This window comes from Prunus persica, chromosome G2 (genome assembly GCF_000346465.2).
Source record: "Prunus persica cultivar Lovell chromosome G2, Prunus_persica_NCBIv2, whole genome shotgun sequence".
In the NCBI taxonomy this organism is placed as follows: domain Eukaryota; kingdom Viridiplantae; phylum Streptophyta; class Magnoliopsida; order Rosales; family Rosaceae; genus Prunus; species Prunus persica.
Window position 1 is genome coordinate 1,856,279 of NC_034010.1, and position 19,840 is coordinate 1,876,118.

General features: G+C 38.2%; 3 protein-coding genes and 1 long non-coding RNA gene across 4 annotated transcripts; 2 read left to right on the forward strand and 2 right to left on the reverse strand.

The window, feature by feature from the left end:
• Positions 2,495-7,452, forward strand: LOC18786645 (cytochrome b5 domain-containing protein RLF). Its single transcript, XM_007218294.2, has 6 exons — positions 2,495-2,600; positions 3,867-3,943; positions 4,124-4,484; positions 5,355-5,489; positions 6,133-6,183; positions 7,141-7,452. Exons 2-6 carry the CDS (start codon positions 3,911-3,913, stop codon positions 7,233-7,235), a joined length of 675 nt encoding a protein of 224 aa, XP_007218356.1. The 5' UTR covers positions 2,495-2,600; positions 3,867-3,910; the 3' UTR covers positions 7,236-7,452.
• Positions 7,672-18,287, reverse strand: LOC109947665. The gene is made up of 4 exons (XM_020558362.1): positions 18,098-18,287; positions 17,158-17,655; positions 16,292-16,671; positions 7,672-9,391 (listed from the first exon to the last, which is right to left on the reverse strand). The coding sequence occupies exons 1-4, from the start codon at positions 18,186-18,188 to the stop codon at positions 8,633-8,635; spliced, it is 1,728 nt and encodes a 575-aa protein (XP_020413951.1). The 5' UTR covers positions 18,189-18,287; the 3' UTR covers positions 7,672-8,632.
• Positions 10,617-12,613, reverse strand: LOC18784952 (geraniol 8-hydroxylase). Its single transcript, XM_007218969.2, has 2 exons — positions 11,581-12,613; positions 10,617-11,488 (listed from the first exon to the last, which is right to left on the reverse strand). The coding sequence occupies exons 1-2, from the start codon at positions 12,478-12,480 to the stop codon at positions 10,868-10,870; spliced, it is 1,521 nt and encodes a 506-aa protein (XP_007219031.1). The 5' UTR covers positions 12,481-12,613; the 3' UTR covers positions 10,617-10,867.
• On the forward strand, positions 12,931-14,353 carry LOC109947666. Its single transcript, XR_002270447.1, has 2 exons — positions 12,931-13,084; positions 14,042-14,353. It is a non-coding gene; the product is annotated as an uncharacterized LOC109947666 (long non-coding RNA).

Here is a 19,840-nt window from a genome sequence, read left to right on the forward strand (position 1 = left end):
CAAATAGAAGGGCTGCATGTCCGAAATGGAAACATCCAGTTGGGCCAAGAATCTTCAAGATAATTGAGAAAAACAAGTTAGATGCCTCCACAAGCATTCCTTGACTGGCAGGCTTGCAAACATATCAAGTGACCCACATGTATGGTGGAGAATTTGTTGTGGATCTTAGGGCAAGGACATGTTCTTGCCGGAGGTGGGATTTATGTGGGATACCATGTGGCCATGCAATTTCTGCAATTTTTCAAAGGGATGAAAGCCCCATTGATTATGTGGATGAATGTTACAAGCCTGCAACTTATATGAAGTCATGGACCAATGATTTATCCCATCCCTTCAATGGATCAATGGGCTAAATCTGGGCATCCTCCAATACATCCCCCAACTGTTAGGGTACAGCCAGGAAGGCCCCAAAAAACTAGGTCCAAAGAACCTGCTGAAATTTTGGTACCACCACCACCCCCACCACATCCAATGCCTCCAAATTATGTTCAACCAAGAGACAAGCTTAGAAGACTTTTTATTAAGATCACATGTAGGAGATGTGGTCAAAGTGGCCATAATAGGGCAACTTGTGACAGACATAGCTCAGAAAAGCAACAGGTAATTATTTATTATGCAAATTTAGAGTTGTTACATGTTTTGGAAGTAATAATTATTTGTGCTCTTGCAGGCAAATGCATCTTTTGCCCAAAAAGAAGTCCATACTGAGGGAGGGGCAATTAGAGTGAGGGGCAGAGGCCGAGGAAGAAGAATAGCCAATAAGGCTCTAGCTGTTGCAAAAGAAGTTGCTACTTCTTCACAAAGTGTACGTTTTTTGGGGTATTTTTCTTCAAATATGTTGTCTCACAAATCTGCAATTTAGTTGCGAACTTATATTGGTCCTCTTTATTTAGGTGGCAAGAGGTATAAGAGGTTGGCCAAGAAGTATGCTAAGAGATATGGGAAAAAGGTTGGATAGAGGAACAGGAAGATCTAACGAGGCTCCAGCTGTTGCAACTGAAGTTGCTACTTCTTCACAACAAAGTGTATGTTGTTTGAGGTTTATTTTTCAAATATGCTCACTTATTTTTTTGCAATATAGTTCAGAACTTATATTGGTCCTCTTTCTTTAGTTGGCAAGAGGTGTGGGAAGAGGTTTGTCAAGAACTATGGTCAGAAGTTTGGCAAGAGGTTTGGCAAGAGGAGGAACATTCAAAAAGGCTGCTATTAGAAGAGAAACATTCAAAAGGCCTACAGAAGTTCTATCACAACCATAATCATTCACAAGGCAGGGGGAATCATATATATTTTGTGTAATTTGGGATGTGGATTTTGTTCAGGATATGCATTGTGGTTATGTAAAGGCCCTGCATTTTAGCTTACAGTACAAACAATAGGATCACAGCTTTTGGGATGTTATTTTGTGGATTTACACTCTGCCTTTTGGTTTAGGTTCTGTAATTTGAGATGTAATTTTATGGAATCACAGCTTGTGGATTAGAATTAACTCTACATATTGGTAATGGAATTGGTTTATGCTGTGCAATTTGGTTATGAAATTGGTTTTTCGCTATGGGATTGGTTTTTGGTTATGGAATTGGTATTCATTTCTGGAATTGGTGTGGTTTTGGTTATGGAATTGTTTTACCTAAAATACTCCACAAACTATTTCATAGCTAACAAACCCCACATTACATTCATAGCTAACAAACACCACATTACATTCATACCTATAATCCCATTACAAACCTAAAAGGCCATTACAGACCTAACATTCATAGCTAAATCTTTCTACTCATCACAAAAATTACAAACAAACACCATGAAAGGATCAAAGCAAACCCCAATTTCAATTGTCTCTGTCTACTCCATTCCAATTCCTTTTTTCCTTCAATAACAACACACACTTTCTCTTCCAATTTTTTCTTCTCTACTTCCACTAATCTCAGTTGCTCATCTCTTGCTCTAATTTCTTCCTCCATACCTCTGAGTCTTCTAAGCAATCCAGGAAGCACTTCCTTTCCTCTTGGACATGTTTCATTATCCAGTCATTCAAAGAAATGATGTCTTGTTTGGCTATTCTGCACATCATTTGTTACACACAATCAATCAGAGCCCAGCACACCATTCAATTCTTCACTTAAACAAAACAAAACCCTTACTCTATCTTACCCGATTTTGGTCGCATGCCTTAAACCTTCTTCCTGGGTTCAGATCTGTCCATGAAGTGCGCCGTTTAATCTTCATCCCACAAAAGCAATACCGATTTGATCGAGTTGAATTTGTTGAGCTTTCAGACATCGCTGCCTTCATTGAAGAAGAAGCTGGATTCCTCGAATGACGCCTCTGTCGCTTCAAGAATTAGCTATTCTACATGGTTTGGACAGTTTTACCTTTAAATTTCACGACAACATTGACGGAACCTAACGGTTGGATCAAATGGCCTATTAACATAGAGTTTATGTATCATTTTGTCTAATAATTTAATTTAGGGACCAAAATGTACATCACATACAAGTTTGACGACCATTTCCGCAATTTACCCTAAACGAAATGAATGAAAAGCCTATCAACTATTGGGTTGTGTCGAAGACGATCGCATACTGAAGGAGAGAAAGCAGGTACCCATCAACCGAATTTCTACTGTGTTTTTGTTTTTCCCATCTCTCATCTACTTAAATTATTATTGGCTTTCTGTTTGGTGGCCGAGAAAGTTCAATGAAACCGCAAAGAAAATAAAATTTCAAAGTTTCTTGATGTTAGAGGGGATCTTAAAATTGGATTCATAGTTGGCAGCAGCGAATTGTTTTCTTGAAATTGAATTTGAATGTGTAAGAACTTGGGTTCAAAATTATGGGAATTGGGTAGTCAGCTGTTTGTTTGAAATCGAGTTGGATATTGGATTGAAGTTAATGGGTTAGTTCTTGAAATGAGCTTTTTTGAAATTTTGATTTCACAGTTAGGCATGCAGAGTTGTTCTGTATTCAATTAAATTGAAGTTTTGATTATCTGTAATGGACTTTAAGCTTGATGAATTGTTCCTTAGCTTGAGATGAATCTTGGACTTTTGTCATAAAATTATGCTTTGTTAGTTTCATGGGGAAGAAAGGAGTTTGGGCCAGATATCTCCAGCATCTCTTTTCCAAAACGCCAAGAGAAGAGTCCTGATCTTTTTCATAATAAACCAATTAATATATCTAAAGGAAAAAGCTTTACTGAGAATTTTTTGTTTTATTATGAATTTATCTTTTTTCCTCTTGAGGGATAGAAAGAGACGTTTGGCCTGTTTGGCTGAGTTTTAGAAAACAATATAAATTTAAGTTGGGGTTTCAAAAGTAGTAGAAAACAGTTCTTATCACTTGTTTTCAATATTTTTGTAAGTTTTCAACTGAAAACAGGTTCACGAATTGAATACCATTCAGTTATTTTCTGTTTCCAAGCTTGTTTTCCGAAAACAGTTTTAAAACTCATTTAGGTACATGTTTTCATATTGTTTTCTGTTTTCACGATTTTTAGTGGCAAGTATTTCTGAATGAAGAATTGAGCATGCCCTTATTGCTTTACTAGTTGTGGTAATTATCTATTCATGTAGAATTAGAATAGATATTAACATAGACACCAGAGTTGGAGCCCTACAAATTGGCAGTGTGTATTCAAGAGTCCTAATAGGTTTTATGTGTTAGAAAATCAGTGTTTCTTTCAATCTGCATTTCTTTATGTACTCCTCTCTCTGCAACAATGTTCCAATTGTTGCAGTTTCGTGGATTCTGTCTTATTGCTTATCATTTCAATTTGTTTATCAAATAATGGTACAATAATTGTTTAGAAAAGTCATCTCATAATTGTTTTGATGTCAAAAGGTGACGTTTTCTAATATCTTTTGACAGGAAAGTTTGGTTGCAATAGCGTGGGAACTTAATTAATCTTACAGATGGATAATGATAACGATTTCACCTTTTGCCAGGCAATTGTTATATGCACATTTCATTCAAGATCAAGAAAGCTATACCCCTAAAATATGCTCATTGGTTTCAACGCAACATTTACAGTGGACTGTTTTTCCGAAATATGATTCATTGTTGGTTTGGTCCAATTTATACATGTCATAATTTTATTTAAATGTAAGGTCTGTGGTATATTTTAGGTTGGCTCACCTGGCAACCAGGATGGTCTTGAGACAAAGAAGCTCACTTCGGATATAGAAAATATTGCCATAAAAGATGGATTGTCAAATGGCACTAATAGTAATCAGAATAGAGGTTTTTTGTGGCAAAGTGGATTGCCATTAGGGGCCACTTCTGAAAAGCAGGAAACAGTTGGTTCTCTTTCTGTCGGTGTTATTGATGCGTCATCCACGAACCAAAAATCTGAATTACCAAAACAACCATCGTCAGGAGGTGCTGGGAAGTCAGTGAAGCCTGTACCTCGTGCCAAAGTTCCCTTCGAGAAGGGGTATAGCCAAATGGATTGGCTCAAGCTTACTCGAACACATCCTGACCTTGCAGGTACATAGTGACGTGTGCTTCCGGCTGAAATTGCTTCTCGTATTTCATAACTGCATTTTTCTTCCCAGCAATCATTCTTTTGATTTTTTTTTTTTTCTTGTCATTTGTGTTCTGGTAGCTTTCACGCATTCATAATTACTGAGTTTTTTTCCTTCTCTGGTTATCACGAACTCTGACTTATTTGACTATTCTTTCTTAAAGCCTTTGTGCTTTTTGATAATCCTAAAGGCAATTCTCAAAAGATATAAGGAAAGTTACTTCAAACTTTTCCAAATGAAAGGGGTTGGATTGGGAGGGCTTGTATTCTATCTTCAGGAGTTTATTGAGGTTCCTAATTTGTTCTTTTTGGAAAAAAAAATGTTTAGCAATTTTTAATTGTGTTCTTAAAGCACAAAGCTGTTAATGATATCCTATTTTCAATTTGAGCTTGACGAGGTGCATCTCTTGCTCAAACCTTAGAGCTACATATTACTTTGTGTGTGGATCTATGACCTCTACAGACCCAATTGTCTAATGTATCTTCATTTTCAGGCCGACTGAACCAATGTATTCTGGTAATATTATTCCTGGATTATCCAGAGGGTTTCTGACTTCTGGTTGACAAAATCTTCATTGCTTGCAGCTAGAAAGTACCGGGTTTTCTTAGCGATTCTCATTTACCTAGTGTGCCTGCATTGAACTGCTTAAAGAAGCTAATGAATGTAGCTACTTCAGTGTGTATGTAACATGTATCTGAGATAGGTTATTCGTCGTGAATTTATGATGCATATTATTATAAGTTCAGGAAACAACTTGTGATTTATCATATTGTTTTAAGTGCAGTCATTGTTAGATCAACGTTAGCTTCTTGATATACGAATTCTGTCTCAGGTTTAAAGGGACAGTCAAATAAGAGACTGATTTCAATAAATGAAGTTAAACAACACCAAAAAGGGGATTCAATGTGGACTGTTCTAAAAGGTCGTGTGTACAATTTGTCTCCTTACATGAGATTTCACCCTGGAGGTATGGACATGATCTTATTCTGTTCAAGTTAAAATTTTTACTGGATTTAGTTCTGTCATTCAATGTGTGTATTGCTAATGCAGGCTATTACCTGCATTTTCTTCGTGACACCCAAATTTTTTAAATGTATTTATTTGTCGTAGGCATGTTTTATCGGGTTACTGTCACTCTTATTGAAGTTTCCTTGCTCCAGTATGCCAACTTAGCTGACAAAATAAGATAAATAGGATGGGACTATACCAAAAAACTGGGCTTTCTTTGTTGCTTCTAATGAAGACTAGCTATAAAAAGATGAGGGCTATTGGTATAAGTTCCTTGATGGATGGATGCATACCCTCGTCTTGAGCTCATTAATGACCTAGGAAGAGTGATAATATGGAAAGGCAAAACAGTTGAATTGATGAACAGTCTGTTGTTAACAAAATCATTTTCTATTGAGCATTTGCAAATGCATTACCACCAATTGATTACGTCCTTAATTTGGCAATTGGTATCCATCCCCTAGAAACTTCTTGGTGACGGGGTCATTTGTTCTTACTGCTGCTAAGCATAAATATTTGACTTTGTCGAGAGTTTCTGTATGTTAGTTGGTAAGAACTACATGACATACTTTCCTTATTTCTAATGAAACTATTTTTTTCAGGTGTTGATATGCTAAAGAAGGCGGTAGGAAAAGACTGTACATCTTTATTCAGTATCCTTTCTAAAATTTACTTGGTTATGCTGATTTCCTGAGTATGTTTGGCCTAGTTACTTCTTGCTGGACCTTTGGTTTTATTGTTTTGTTCTTCAGTCAGACCCCTCCGTGAGAACAAGAGAATAGATTTGCTCACAAGCGTTAATTGGTGGTGAGCAAATCGTTCTCTGAGAACAACTGCCCATAAAACTTGTTACTACTAGTGGAAGAGTCGAATTAGGCAGATTTTTTCTTTTCTTATGCACCAAAGAAATTTTAAATACTAATATCCAAAACTCAGTGATACTCTTAAGGTTGTATTTGTTTCTTGGAATCAAGGCTGGGAAATGGATTTAGTCCTCCCTAAGAATGCCTTTGTTAAGTGCAAATTACTTCGGGTTTGGCCTTTCCATGGACAACCCACGAAGTTAAGGTTTTGCATTTCTAAGGGAAGTGGTGTATTTCCTAAAGCCATTCCCTGGTTTTGACTTTGAACTTGGATCCAATCCTTGGCAATCTTTGGTTTCTTATATAAGTCGTTTATGAAGTTCCCCCAACTTTGTTTAGGGTTCAATAATAAAACTTCAAAATACCTTATAACCTTTGGAAATAAATGACTTATGCTAGAAACCAAGGATTACCAAGACAAAGAGAAGATCTAAATCCACTTGTAATTATAATGACGACCATACCATATATTTATGCTTTCAAAAACTGAAACTCTGCTAGTATCCTGATTACCTTTGGAATGTTGGATTCTGTTGGTTTCTAATCACATCATTCCAAGGAATGAGTTTAGGATTCCTAAAATCCGATTCAGCGAAACAACACAACCAAACGGTTTTCCTAAGCCTGGCCGAACCTTAAGCGAATCTAGTGCCTACAAATCAGCAATGTGTTTTGGACCATATTCCTTTTTACTTACTCTATTGTAAATTGCTATTAACTATTGCAATCCTTATTACACTACTCTAGATAAATACCATGCTTGGGTGAATGCTGAATTTTTACTTGAGAAGTGTCTCGTTGGTACTCTAGACGATGGCGAAGGGCAACATTTCAATCATTAGAAATTTTAGGCCTGTTCATCATACAGGCAGATTGGTACAGCAATTTATTTTTCAATTCAAATTTTATCAAGCGAACATCATATTATCATACCAGAAAATAATACATTCTTACGTTAGAACAAGACTTTCTCATTCATTGTTGTACCATGTTGTCAAATTCAGATTCTGTTGTATATTATTATTTTCATAATAAGCATATCAGAAATGTTCTTTCATGCTGTCGGGCTCTATGGTTTGCTGTGCTATGAAATAATCAAAATAGTAATTTACGTGGTTGAAACAAAGCTCTTGATTTTAAATGCCAAGTAGCAGGTTTGGCACAGCATATCACTGATTCAATTATCTCCCCATAATCTAACTTAGAAAATTTCGACATGTATTTTTTATGATCACAGCGTGCTCGTCAGTTCAGCTGCTAAACTAGTAAGGCAACGGGTTCTTAACAAGCCGTGGAATATGATTTTTCACATCATCAAACATCCCAAAAACCCTTGATATATCTGAATGCGATCAAGAGGAACGCTTCTTATTTTAGCATAAGCTGCCAAAGAAAATGACCTGACTCAATTCTTCACTTCATATATTCCTGAAATTCAGTTCCTCACGCGGACAAATTTTCTTAAATTTGAAAAGTATATAGCCCTCTCTAGTCGAAAATAGGTAAAACATCTACCTTTATCAACGGACCCGTAATAGCTCCTAAAAATCTCGGAATGCGATGAAATTGGAACGAAATTGATCTGGATATGTAATTAGAAAAATCTGGAAATCCGACTTTTAGCGACGAAAAATCTGATGAACACCGCTACTAAAACCTCTTTTATGACGAAAAATCCGATGAACACCGTCGCTAAAAACTCTTTGGTGACGAAAAATCTTCAAATTCTGGGCAAAACAGCAGCTGCTTTTTTCTTAATGTTTTAGGTCCTTTTTTGAGCTTCAAATCGTCCTAAAACATAATGTAGGCCACCGGGGACCCCCAAACCTGGTCCAAATCATCAGAATAATCATTCTAAACATGTTGGTGGCATCAGATTGACCTGAAAAACAGCAAAAAAGAAATTAGGCAGAAATTCTAGTTTTGACCAAAATAAGAACATAAAAGCTATTTTTCTATTTTCTGGTATCTAAACTCAGCCAATGACCAAAAAAACTTATGTAACACATTTGAAACATGCTGCAAACGTCCTAGGGCTAGAAAAATGCGAAATTTTTTCTTTGGAACACAAAATCCATTGTTTGATGATGCAAAACTGAACAAAAACAAAAATATGAAAATTTACGAGAAATCACACATAAACTAAAACAAAACCGAAAACAATAGTTAAGAATGGTTGGGTTGCCTCCCAAGAAACGCTAAGTTTAAAGTCTTCAGCTAGACGCGGTTCTTTAGATGATTAACCAATAGATGGGGGTGGTGCATCCACGTGCATGCTCTCTTTTCCAAGCTCAAAAGATTCATAGTATGGCTTCAAGCGATGTCTGTTCACTTTGAATATGTTTCCCGTCTTGTCATTTTGAATCTCAACTGCACCATGAGGGAGAACATTAGTAACAACAAAACGACCGTACCATCTAGAACGTAACTTACCTGGGAATAGCGGGAGGCGTGAATTGAAGAGCAAGACTTTCTGCCCTATTTCAAAAGTCTTCCTTTGAATGGCTTTGTCATGAAATGCCTTCGTCTTTTCCTTGTAAATCCGTGCACTCTCATAAGCATCATTCCTCATCTCATCCAATTCAATCAATTGGAGTCGCCTTGCATCTCCCGCCTCTTTCATATCGAAATTGAATTTCTTGATTGCCCAAAATGCTCGATGTTCAAGTTCAACCGGAAGGTGACATGCTTTACCATAAACCAAACGAAAAGGAGACATATCAATGGGGATTTTGTGAGCTGTTCTATATGCCCATAATGCTTCATTAAGTCTCAAGCTCCAATCCTTTCTCGTAGGGCTCACGGTTTTCTCCAAGATTTGCTTGATTTCTCGGTTACTAATCTCCACTTGTCCACTTGTTTGGGGATGATAAGGTATCGAGACCCTATGTGTAATTCCATATCGCTTTAAAAGTGCCTCAAATGACCTATTGCAAAAGTGAGTGCCTCCATCGATGATAATGGCTCTTGGTGTTCCAAACCTAGAAAAGATGTTGTCCTTCATAAAGCTCAAAACAACTTTTGAATCATTAGTCCGGGTAGGAATTGCTTCCACCCATTTAGAGACATACTCAACAGCAAGGAGAATGTAAATAAAGCCATAAGAGGAAGGGAATGGTCCCATAAAATCAATGCCCCACACATCAAATATTTCAACAATAAGGATAGGCGTTAATGGCATTTGATTCCTAGAGCTAATGTTACCGGTTCTTTGACAGCTATCACATGTGGAACAATAAGTATATGCATCTATGAACACAGATTGAACTTCAAGATGTTAGCATTCATCTCCAATTGGCTTTGTGCTAAAATTCCTCCGAAAAGTTGATTTTCCCTTAAAAACCTTCTAAGAGCGCAGAAAGCTGAAAATCATAAAAGTAAAGTAATAAGTCCATTTTAAATCTAATTCTCCTACAAAACCTAAGTAAAAAGAGTACATAAATGAGTATGTTTATGGACTTATCGCACCACCACGACCACATCCTCCTCCTCCGCCACAACTACAGCCACAACCTCCACCACCACCAAGCCGCCACCGCCACCGCCACCACCACCACCTCCTCCTCAACATCCACCTTGGGATTGTGTTAGCATTATGGGCCTGCCACATAGTGCAAGCCTGCAAGGATCAAAGTTTAGGCTTGGGCCTTTACATGGTGCTGAAATTTTCTTGGGGTTTCTGTGAAGAGGTAGGCTAAGCCCAAAATATAAGAAAACCTAAAAAATGGAGGTTGCCTTGCCACCTTCTAGAAGGTCAGGGCCTTGTAGAATATTGACGAGAGTTGGGTTACCAATACCATTGGCTCTGCACAATGTCCTTTGTTCCCTTCCTCAAGGCAAGGATGTTATGTTCTTTGCATGAAGAAGGCATCCACTTGAATAAAGGGGGGGGGGGAGGATAAGCATCGTTTTAGTTGTCAATTTTCATAAGAGTAATGGCTTGAAGTGTTATTTTATTTTTGTATATATTTTGATTTTAAAATTTTAATTAATTTAAACGATTAAGAATTTTTAATTAAGTTTTAGTTCCATGCGGTATCCACCTCACCCACTCAATTAGTTTAATGTGTATAAAATAACAAAAACACGTCTGTCACGTCATCAGATTTAACATAGTTTAGATGGTGTTAACAGTATGGACAAAGTGGGTCATCAAACTTCGATCAAGGGATGAAAGTGGGCCATTTTAACTTTAAGAAGGTAAAGTGAGATTTGACCGAAGATTCAAGGAGCACTACAGTAAATAAGCCTTTATAGAATACCGAGTACATATACAAACAAGGGAGACAAGATCCCTAATGCAAGGCGGGAGACAAGCCTCCCTAATGCCAAGGCAGTCCACAATTCTAAGTACCTAGGAAACACAATCGAGGTACATGGGAAACACAAATCACAGTCTATCACAAATATATGTCACGGTCTATCATTATTCTCTTCTCCAATTCTTGCATAAAATCTAACAATATAGACTCCATTAAATTTCACAAAATGACTTGGGCACAGCTCTAAGAGGGTGAGCCATTTGCAAGCTGAGGCCAAACTTCTCTTCCATGTTCAGGGTCTCTGGTAAAACCCCATCTTCAAGCTTCCATTCAAAAGAGTTAATGAGTGAACCCAACATCAAGGGCAGAATTCGCATTGCCCATGGCAAGCCAGGACATATTCTCCTCCCAGCACCAAATGGAATAAGCTCAAAGTTTTTCCCGGTAACATCAATTTGGTCATCCAATCCCAAGAACCTCTCAGGCACAAATGAGCTTGGGTTGTCCCAAATGCTGGGGTCTCTGCCGATGGCCCATGCATTCACAAACACTTGTGCACCCTTGGGTACAATATAGCCGCAAATTTCAACGTCTGAATCGGCTTTTCGAGGGAGAAGCAATGGAGTTGCTGGGTGCAACCGAAAGGTCTCCTTGATTATTGCTTGGAAGTAAGGAAGCCGAGCAATGTCTCCATCCTCTACTGGTTTTCCTTTGCCAATGATTTTCTCTAGCTCTTGTTGAGCTTTTGACAGCTTTTCAGGATTGCGTAGCAGCTCAGCCATTGCCCATTCCAACGTGGCTGAGGTTGTATCTATGCCCGCAGTAAATAGAATCTATTCACATAATAAGTCACAAAAATTAATGGCATGATAAATTGTAATGACCAAGCAATTAAAAACAAAACAAAAACTAACAAAAAACTAACCAGAAGCAGATGTTGAAGTTTGGTCATGTCCATGTCCTCACTGTTCACTCCACTGATGTTCAAAAGAGTATCCAACATATCGTTGGTTGTGACATAATCATGGGCTTTTCTAGATTCCAATCTTTGGCTAATGATGCAGTCAAAGACCTGTTCTATCTTCCGGACATGTTTGATCATGCGCCGCCTAATTCCCTGGGGGTCAATTTTCCTAAGAACAGGGAAAAAGTCCGCCCAGTTTGGCTTCCCTGCCTCTTCCATCGAACCCCACACAGTCTCCTTGAACTCTCTGGCCATCTCGCTGCTTGCGTCAGCCAAATCCACAGAGAAGATAGTACGCGAAAGCAGATTGAGCGTCGTTTTGAAAGCGGCCCTTCCAATATCTACCGCCTCACCTTTGACCAAGCTTTCATTGACATCAGATATGAGCTCTTCCACTTTCATGCGGCGGGTGGGTTGGTTGGCGTCAAGAATTTTGGGGGCGAACAAGTGAGAGTTGCATATTTTTCGAAGGCTTCTCCATTTGGATGAAGTTGGTATCCAGGGCAGGCTGTCTCCGCGAAGGTCACTGGCTTGGATTGCATCTGGCACGGTTCGGTTGGACAAGAATCGGTCATGTGTTTGGAGGACTTGTTTGGCTGTGTTTGACGAAGAAACAACCACCGTTGTTACTTGGCCGAGTTGCAGAGTTATAATGGGGCCATAGATTTGAGAAAGCTTAGTGAAATCGAGATGGGGTTTGTTTCCAAGCTCTAGGAGATTGCCAATGAAAGGAAGTGGCTTTGGTCCAGGTGGAAGAAGATGCCTTTTGGGGTTGGCTTTGCTTCTGAGGGCTTGAATTGAGAACAAGAACACAAAGAAAAGACTGGTTAGGAGGACCATACAAAAACTCAAGAAATCCATTCTCTCTCTCTCTCTCTCTCTCTCTCTCTCTCTGCTGCACACCAAGTGCTCGACTAAATGACTGAAGAAGAAGAAGGTTGTGGCAGTTCTTTCTTTTTTAAAACAACCTGGGCAATGACTGAAGAAGAAGAAGGTTGCGCGAACTGAAGAAGAAGAAGGTTGTGGCAGTTCTTTCTTTTTTAAAACAACCTGGGCAATGACTGAAGAAGAAGAAGGTTGTGCGAACTGAAGAAGAAGAAGGCTGTGGCAGTTCTCTCTTTTTTAAAACAACCTAGGCAAAACGACGTCGTTTTGTCCCAGGGAATTTTTTTTTAAATGACCTGGCCAAAACGACGTCGTTTTGGGCCAGGCCAGGTCTGAATTTTTTTTCAATTGATTACGTCCTTAATTTTTGCAATTGGTGTCCATCCCCTAGAAACTTCTTGGTGACGGGGTCATTTGTTCTTACTGCTGCTAAGCATAAATATTTGACTTTGTCGAGAGTTTCTGTATGTTAGTTGGTAAGAACTACATGACATACTTTCCTTATTTCTAATGAAACTATTTTTTTCAGGTGTTGATATGCTAAAGAAGGCGGTAGGAAAAGACTGTACATCTTTATTCAGTATCCTTTCTAAAATTTACTTGGTTATGCTGATTTCCTGAGTATGTTTGGCCTAGTTACTTCTTGCTGGACCTTTGGTTTTATTGTTTTGTTCTTCAGTCAGACCCCTCCGTGAGAACAAGAGAATAGATTTGCTCACAAGCGTTAATTGGTGGTGAGCAAATCGTTCTCTGAGAACAACTGCCCATAAAACTTGTTACTACTAGTGGAAGAGTCGAATTAGGCAGATTTTTTCTTTTCTTATGCACCAAAGAAATTTTAAATACTAATATCCAAAACTCAGTGATACTCTTAAGGTTGTATTTGTTTCTTGGAATCAAGGCTGGGAAATGGATTTAGTCCTCCCTAAGAATGCCTTTGTTAAGTGCAAATTACTTCGGGTTTGGCCTTTCCATGGACAACCCACGAAGTTAAGGTTTTGCATTTCTAAGGGAAGTGGTGTATTTCCTAAAGCCATTCCCTGGTTTTGACTTTGAACTTGGATCCAATCCTTGGCAATCTTTGGTTTCTTATATAAGTCGTTTATGAAGTTCCCCCAACTTTGTTTAGGGTTCAATAATAAAACTTCAAAATACCTTATAACCTTTGGAAATAAATGACTTATGCTAGAAACCAAGGATTACCAAGACAAAGAGAAGATCTAAATCCACTTGTAATTATAATGACGACCATACCATATATTTATGCTTTCAAAAACTGAAACTCTGCTAGTATCCTGATTACCTTTGGAATGTTGGATTCTGTTGGTTTCTAATCACATCATTCCAAGGAATGAGTTTAGGATTCCTAAAATCCGATTCAGCGAAACAACACAACCAAACGGTTTTCCTAAGCCTGGCCGAACCTTAAGCGAATCTAGTGCCTACAAATCAGCAATGTGTTTTGGACCATATTCCTTTTTACTTACTCTATTGTAAATTGCTATTAACTATTGCAATCCTTATTACACTACTCTAGATAAATACCATGCTTGGGTGAATGCTGAATTTTTACTTGAGAAGTGTCTCGTTGGTACTCTAGACGATGGCGAAGGGCAACATTTCAATCATTAGAAATTTTAGGCCTGTTCATCATACAGGCAGATTGGTACAGCAATTTATTTTTCAATTCAAATTTTATCAAGCGAACATCATATTATCATACCAGAAAATAATACATTCTTACGTTAGAACAAGACTTTCTCATTCATTGTTGTACCATGTTGTCAAATTCAGATTCTGTTGTATATTATTATTTTCATAATAAGCATATCAGAAATGTTCTTTCATGCTGTCGGGCTCTATGGTTTGCTGTGCTATGAAATAATCAAAATAGTAATTTACGTGGTTGAAACAAAGCTCTTGATTTTAAATGCCAAGTAGCAGGTTTGGCACAGCATATCACTGATTCAATTATCTCCCCATAATCTAACTTAGAAAATTTCGACATGTATTTTTTATGATCACAGCGTGCTCGTCAGTTCAGCTGCTAAACTAGTAAGGCAACGGGTTCTTAACAAGCCGTGGAATATGATTTTTCACATCATCAAACATCCCAAAAACCCTTGATATATCTGAATGCGATCAAGAGGAACGCTTCTTATTTTAGCATAAGCTGCCAAAGAAAATGACCTGACTCAATTCTTCACTTCATATATTCCTGAAATTCAGTTCCTCACGCGGACAAATTTTCTTAAATTTGAAAAGTATATAGCCCTCTCTAGTCGAAAATAGGTAAAACATCTACCTTTATCAACGGACCCGTAATAGCTCCTAAAAATCTCGGAATGCGATGAAATTGGAACGAAATTGATCTGGATATGTAATTAGAAAAATCTGGAAATCCGACTTTTAGCGACGAAAAATCTGATGAACACCGCTACTAAAACCTCTTTTATGACGAAAAATCCGATGAACACCGTCGCTAAAAACTCTTTGGTGACGAAAAATCTTCAAATTCTGGGCAAAACAGCAGCTGCTTTTTTCTTAATGTTTTAGGTCCTTTTTTGAGCTTCAAATCGTCCTAAAACATAATGTAGGCCACCGGGGACCCCCAAACCTGGTCCAAATCATCAGAATAATCATTCTAAACATGTTGGTGGCATCAGATTGACCTGAAAAACAGCAAAAAAGAAATTAGGCAGAAATTCTAGTTTTGACCAAAATAAGAACATAAAAGCTATTTTTCTATTTTCTGGTATCTAAACTCAGCCAATGACCAAAAAAACTTATGTAACACATTTGAAACATGCTGCAAACGTCCTAGGGCTAGAAAAATGCGAAATTTTTTCTTTGGAACACAAAATCCATTGTTTGATGATGCAAAACTGAACAAAAACAAAAATATGAAAATTTACGAGAAATCACACATAAACTAAAACAAAACCGAAAACAATAGTTAAGAATGGTTGGGTTGCCTCCCAAGAAACGCTAAGTTTAAAGTCTTCAGCTAGACGCGGTTCTTTAGATGATTAACCAATAGATGGGGGTGGTGCATCCACGTGCATGCTCTCTTTTCCAAGCTCAAAAGATTCATAGTATGGCTTCAAGCGATGTCTGTTCACTTTGAATATGTTTCCCGTCTTGTCATTTTGAATCTCAACTGCACCATGAGGGAGAACATTAGTAACAACAAAACGACCGTACCATCTAGAACGTAACTTACCTGGGAATAGCGGGAGGCGTGAATTGAAGAGCAAGACTTTCTGCCCTATTTCAAAAGTCTTCCTTTGAATGGCTTTGTCATGAAATGCCTTCGTCTTTTCCTTGTAAATCCGTGCACTCTCATAAGCATCATTCCTCATCTCATCCAATTCAATCAATTGGAGTCGCCTTGCATCTCCCGCCTCTTTCATATCGAAATTGAATTTCTTGATTGCCCAAATGCTCGATGTTCAAGTTCAACCGGAAGGTGACATGCTTTACCATAAACCAAACGAAAAGGAGACATATCAATGGGGATTTTGTGAGCTGTTCTATATGCCCATAATGCTTCATTAAGTCTCAAGCTCCAATCCTTTCTCGTAGGGCTCACGGTTTTCTCCAAGATTTGCTTGATTTCTCGGTTACTAATCTCCACTTGTCCACTTGTTTGGGGATGATAAGGTATCGAGACCCTATGTGTAATTCCATATCGCTTTAAAAGTGCCTCAAATGACCTATTGCAAAAGTGAGTGCCTCCATCGATGATAATGGCTCTTGGTGTTCCAAACCTAGAAAAGATGTTGTCCTTCATAAAGCTCAAACCTAGAAAAGATGTTGCCCTAAACCCTAAACCCTTGCCGGCAAATGCTTCAACCATCATCGAACCGTGGCAGCCGTTCCTTGCATCGCCAACGACGAATGAGAGATTGTAGATCTTGTTGGGAACAGTTCTAAGAACCTGGGCTATGGCACTTTCTCTACCTGCAACAAGCTCAACGGCGCCGTTTCCAAACGGGATATTGAAGTGTTGGGAGTCGATGAACTTTACGGCTTTGAGGGACTTGATGATCGAGCCATGAAGTGGGGATGTCACATCTAGTTGTTTTGGAGGGAGGAGTACACCATGGGAAGAGTTGAATAACCTATGGGGAGCCTCCTCAAACCCAGGATTTCTGACCAAATTATCTGCAAAAAACATTCAATGTTTTAATAAGCAAAACAAACCCAAAACAGGAAACAGAGTAAGCTTATAGCGCTGAGTTTGTTTCAGATAAAATTGTATGCTCAAATTCTCTACCAAGGTATATAATTCATCAGGCCTCAGAAAACAGGGAACACAGGGTATACAATTTAGCTAGCTAAATGTGTAGCTCAATTGTTCTTCACCCAAAAAAGAAGAAAAAAGGTCAGAAAGGCAAACTCATTGTTCATATGGATGCATATCAATAAAAACCACATCTTGGATATCACTGAGGACAGGGGAACCCAGATCTAGATAACCCAGATAACAATCAAGCAACAAACTTTTGCAAAATCAGCAGAGATCCTACAAGTTTTAGATGAATAACCCCAAATACAGATTGATCCAAAATTTAGAACAGAAACATATTCTTTATACAGAAAATGGCATAAGCATAGTTATACGTTTTTTATTTTTATTTTTATAATTACCTCTAGTGGGTAGGGCAGGGAAGAGTTCCTTGATAGCAATTGCATCCAAGAGAGGACCACAAGCAGGGTCCTCTTGAACCCCAGGATTGTGAAAAGTCATTTTTACTACATTGGAAGTGGCTCTGAAACCCCAAGCATAAGTATCACCTCCATTGCTACTATAGAGAGTCTGCAAAGGAAGGTCCCCTGCCTGAGGAGGCACTGAGACCCTCAAAACCTCTTCTTGTGCACAAGTCCTTGATGCCCCAAATGTTAGAGCACACAGAGACCCTGGTTTCACCTTTATGGTTTGAGAGATGGAGGCCTCATTGCCAAGCCTCACAGCATGAACACCATGAGCCACAGAAAAGTACATTCCACCCGGTTGCGGGCCGCCGGAGATGTACTCCACGAAGCCATTGATTTCCCATTTGGGCAGTGCATACTTGCCGATGAGTACTGTTTTCTTGAGGTTTGTTGGTTTTGGTGGTTCTTCAAAGTTGCCATTGTTCAAGAGCCCTGAAGAAGATAAGCAGATCAAAGATATGATAACTGATAAGCAAGTGACTGACTTTGGGGTAAACAACCAAAAAACAAGAAGAATGTTCAACAAATCTTTGTGGGTATCTCAACATATAAAAACCCCAACTTTCGTATAGCATATCAGCTCAGAATCAGAATGTACCTTTTTTTTTTTCCTTTACCTACATACACTACATGACTAAAACCAAAGGGGGGAGAGAGAGAGAGAGAGAGAGAGAGAGAGAGAGAGAGCACAAAATTGAGCAAATATAGACTTTAAAACAAACTACATCAGTTCATAGCTCAACAAAATGCTAAAATAGTTTAAATCAGTAAAGACACAGCTCAGTAAACAGATCAGAATAAGATATTCACCATAACTACTCAACTGAGGAAGGTTAGATATGTGAGAGAGAGAGAGAGAGAGAGAGAGCTTTACCATCCAAAGGCACATGTACAGCTGCATCTGCATAAGCAGGATTAGTGAACATAAATGAGAATGCAAGCAGAAGAGAGAGCACAGCTGCCATTTTCACCCCAAAAAAGTAAAGAAAGTGGTGAGAGGTGTTTGGTGAGGGAGGTAGGGAGAGCAGCGCTTGAGGGCTTACATTTATAGTGAAGAGGATAAGATGGGAAATGGGGACGAAGGAAAGTTTTGCAGAAATCACGTTAACAAGAAGCCACCTGGCAACCTCTGCCTCCTCCTATCAATCAAAGCTGTGAGGCATTCAAGCACCCCATGTTGGGTTTTTGTCTGCTTCCCCTGGTTTGTGCAAACCGACTTTTTCTCCATAATTCATGCCAGTGTTATTCTTGTAATTTTACTTTCTTTTTGTTTTGGTCGAAAATTTTACTTTAAAATTTTTGGAACTCAATGACCATCATCATCCAAATTCAAAAGCAACAAGAAGGAAAATGTACAGTTCTGTTTTGTTTATGATGAACCATGAGCCTAAAACCCCATTATGTTCTGATTAACAGAAATTATAAGCACTGGCGGATCTACATAGGCGCAAGGAGGTGCACCTCCTCTCGCCGGAAAAACCATTGTAGGTGCTTCAAACTGCCCCTTTGCTCAACTGGTGTACAGATTACCTTATTTCCATTTTCAACATTTAAGTAAATGTCTTTGTCATTTTACTTTAATTTATTTTTATATTACTCCATTTACTTAAGTTTACAATGTAAATAAGGAAGTACCCCCCATTTGGATTCAAATAAAAATACTAGAAAATCAAATTCCTATCAAATCAAAATATGAAAAATCGGTTTTAGTGCAAAATACGATTTAGGCTAAAAATGATGACTCATTAAGTCAATATATACTTCATACTAAAATCCCATAAAATCAAGTTTTCTTATTTAATGTGTAAGGAATAAAAGCCGCCAAAAATTATCTTGAGAAAATGATTATTCCGAAAAACTATTTTTCATACTTAATCAATTTTGCACCTCCGCTAAAAAATTTCTGGGTCCGCCACTGATTATAAGGTCGGATTAGTGTTGAATACAAGTAATCTTCGTAGAATAATAAGATTAGTGATATGAATTTTCTCTAGTTCAAAATTTAATGGAATTTCATTTCTTGGGTTTAAGTTTTAAGTTTTTTGCGAGAGTAAATACTTTAAACTACTTGATAAATTTCGCAACAATATAACCAGTGAATCCTTACATTGAGTAATAATCAAATTAAGTTAGCATGTAATTATTTAACATGATTAATCAAACAAGTCAACTCAAAGTCGTTGATTAATATCCAACATACGATCCATCTGTGAACATGCATTGATTGGTGCACCTATCATTTGGGATTTTGCAAGAGCCTTGGAGGAGGGTTTTAGGGTTATGGATGTCTTTTCAACAAGGGATTGCTTGCTCGTGGGTTGTGACCGATTCTGCTTTTGGAAGGTCTGACGGAAAAGAGAAAAACTTCCCTGGCACGGGGATGCAAGGTAAGTAATCCACCTAAGTACCCCCACCCAATGAGTTTTTGACAGCTGTCACCTAATAAAACTTGGGGGAAAAAAAAAAATTGAACCTGTTGCTCCTCCATCCTCCGCCTACTCTGCAACTTCACTTTAACACTCACCCCAAAAAAAAAAAAGGGAAATAGCCATAAATGCCACCATTTTTATAATTGTAATTAAAAATACCACCTCTTCTCAATTTTTGTACAACTATC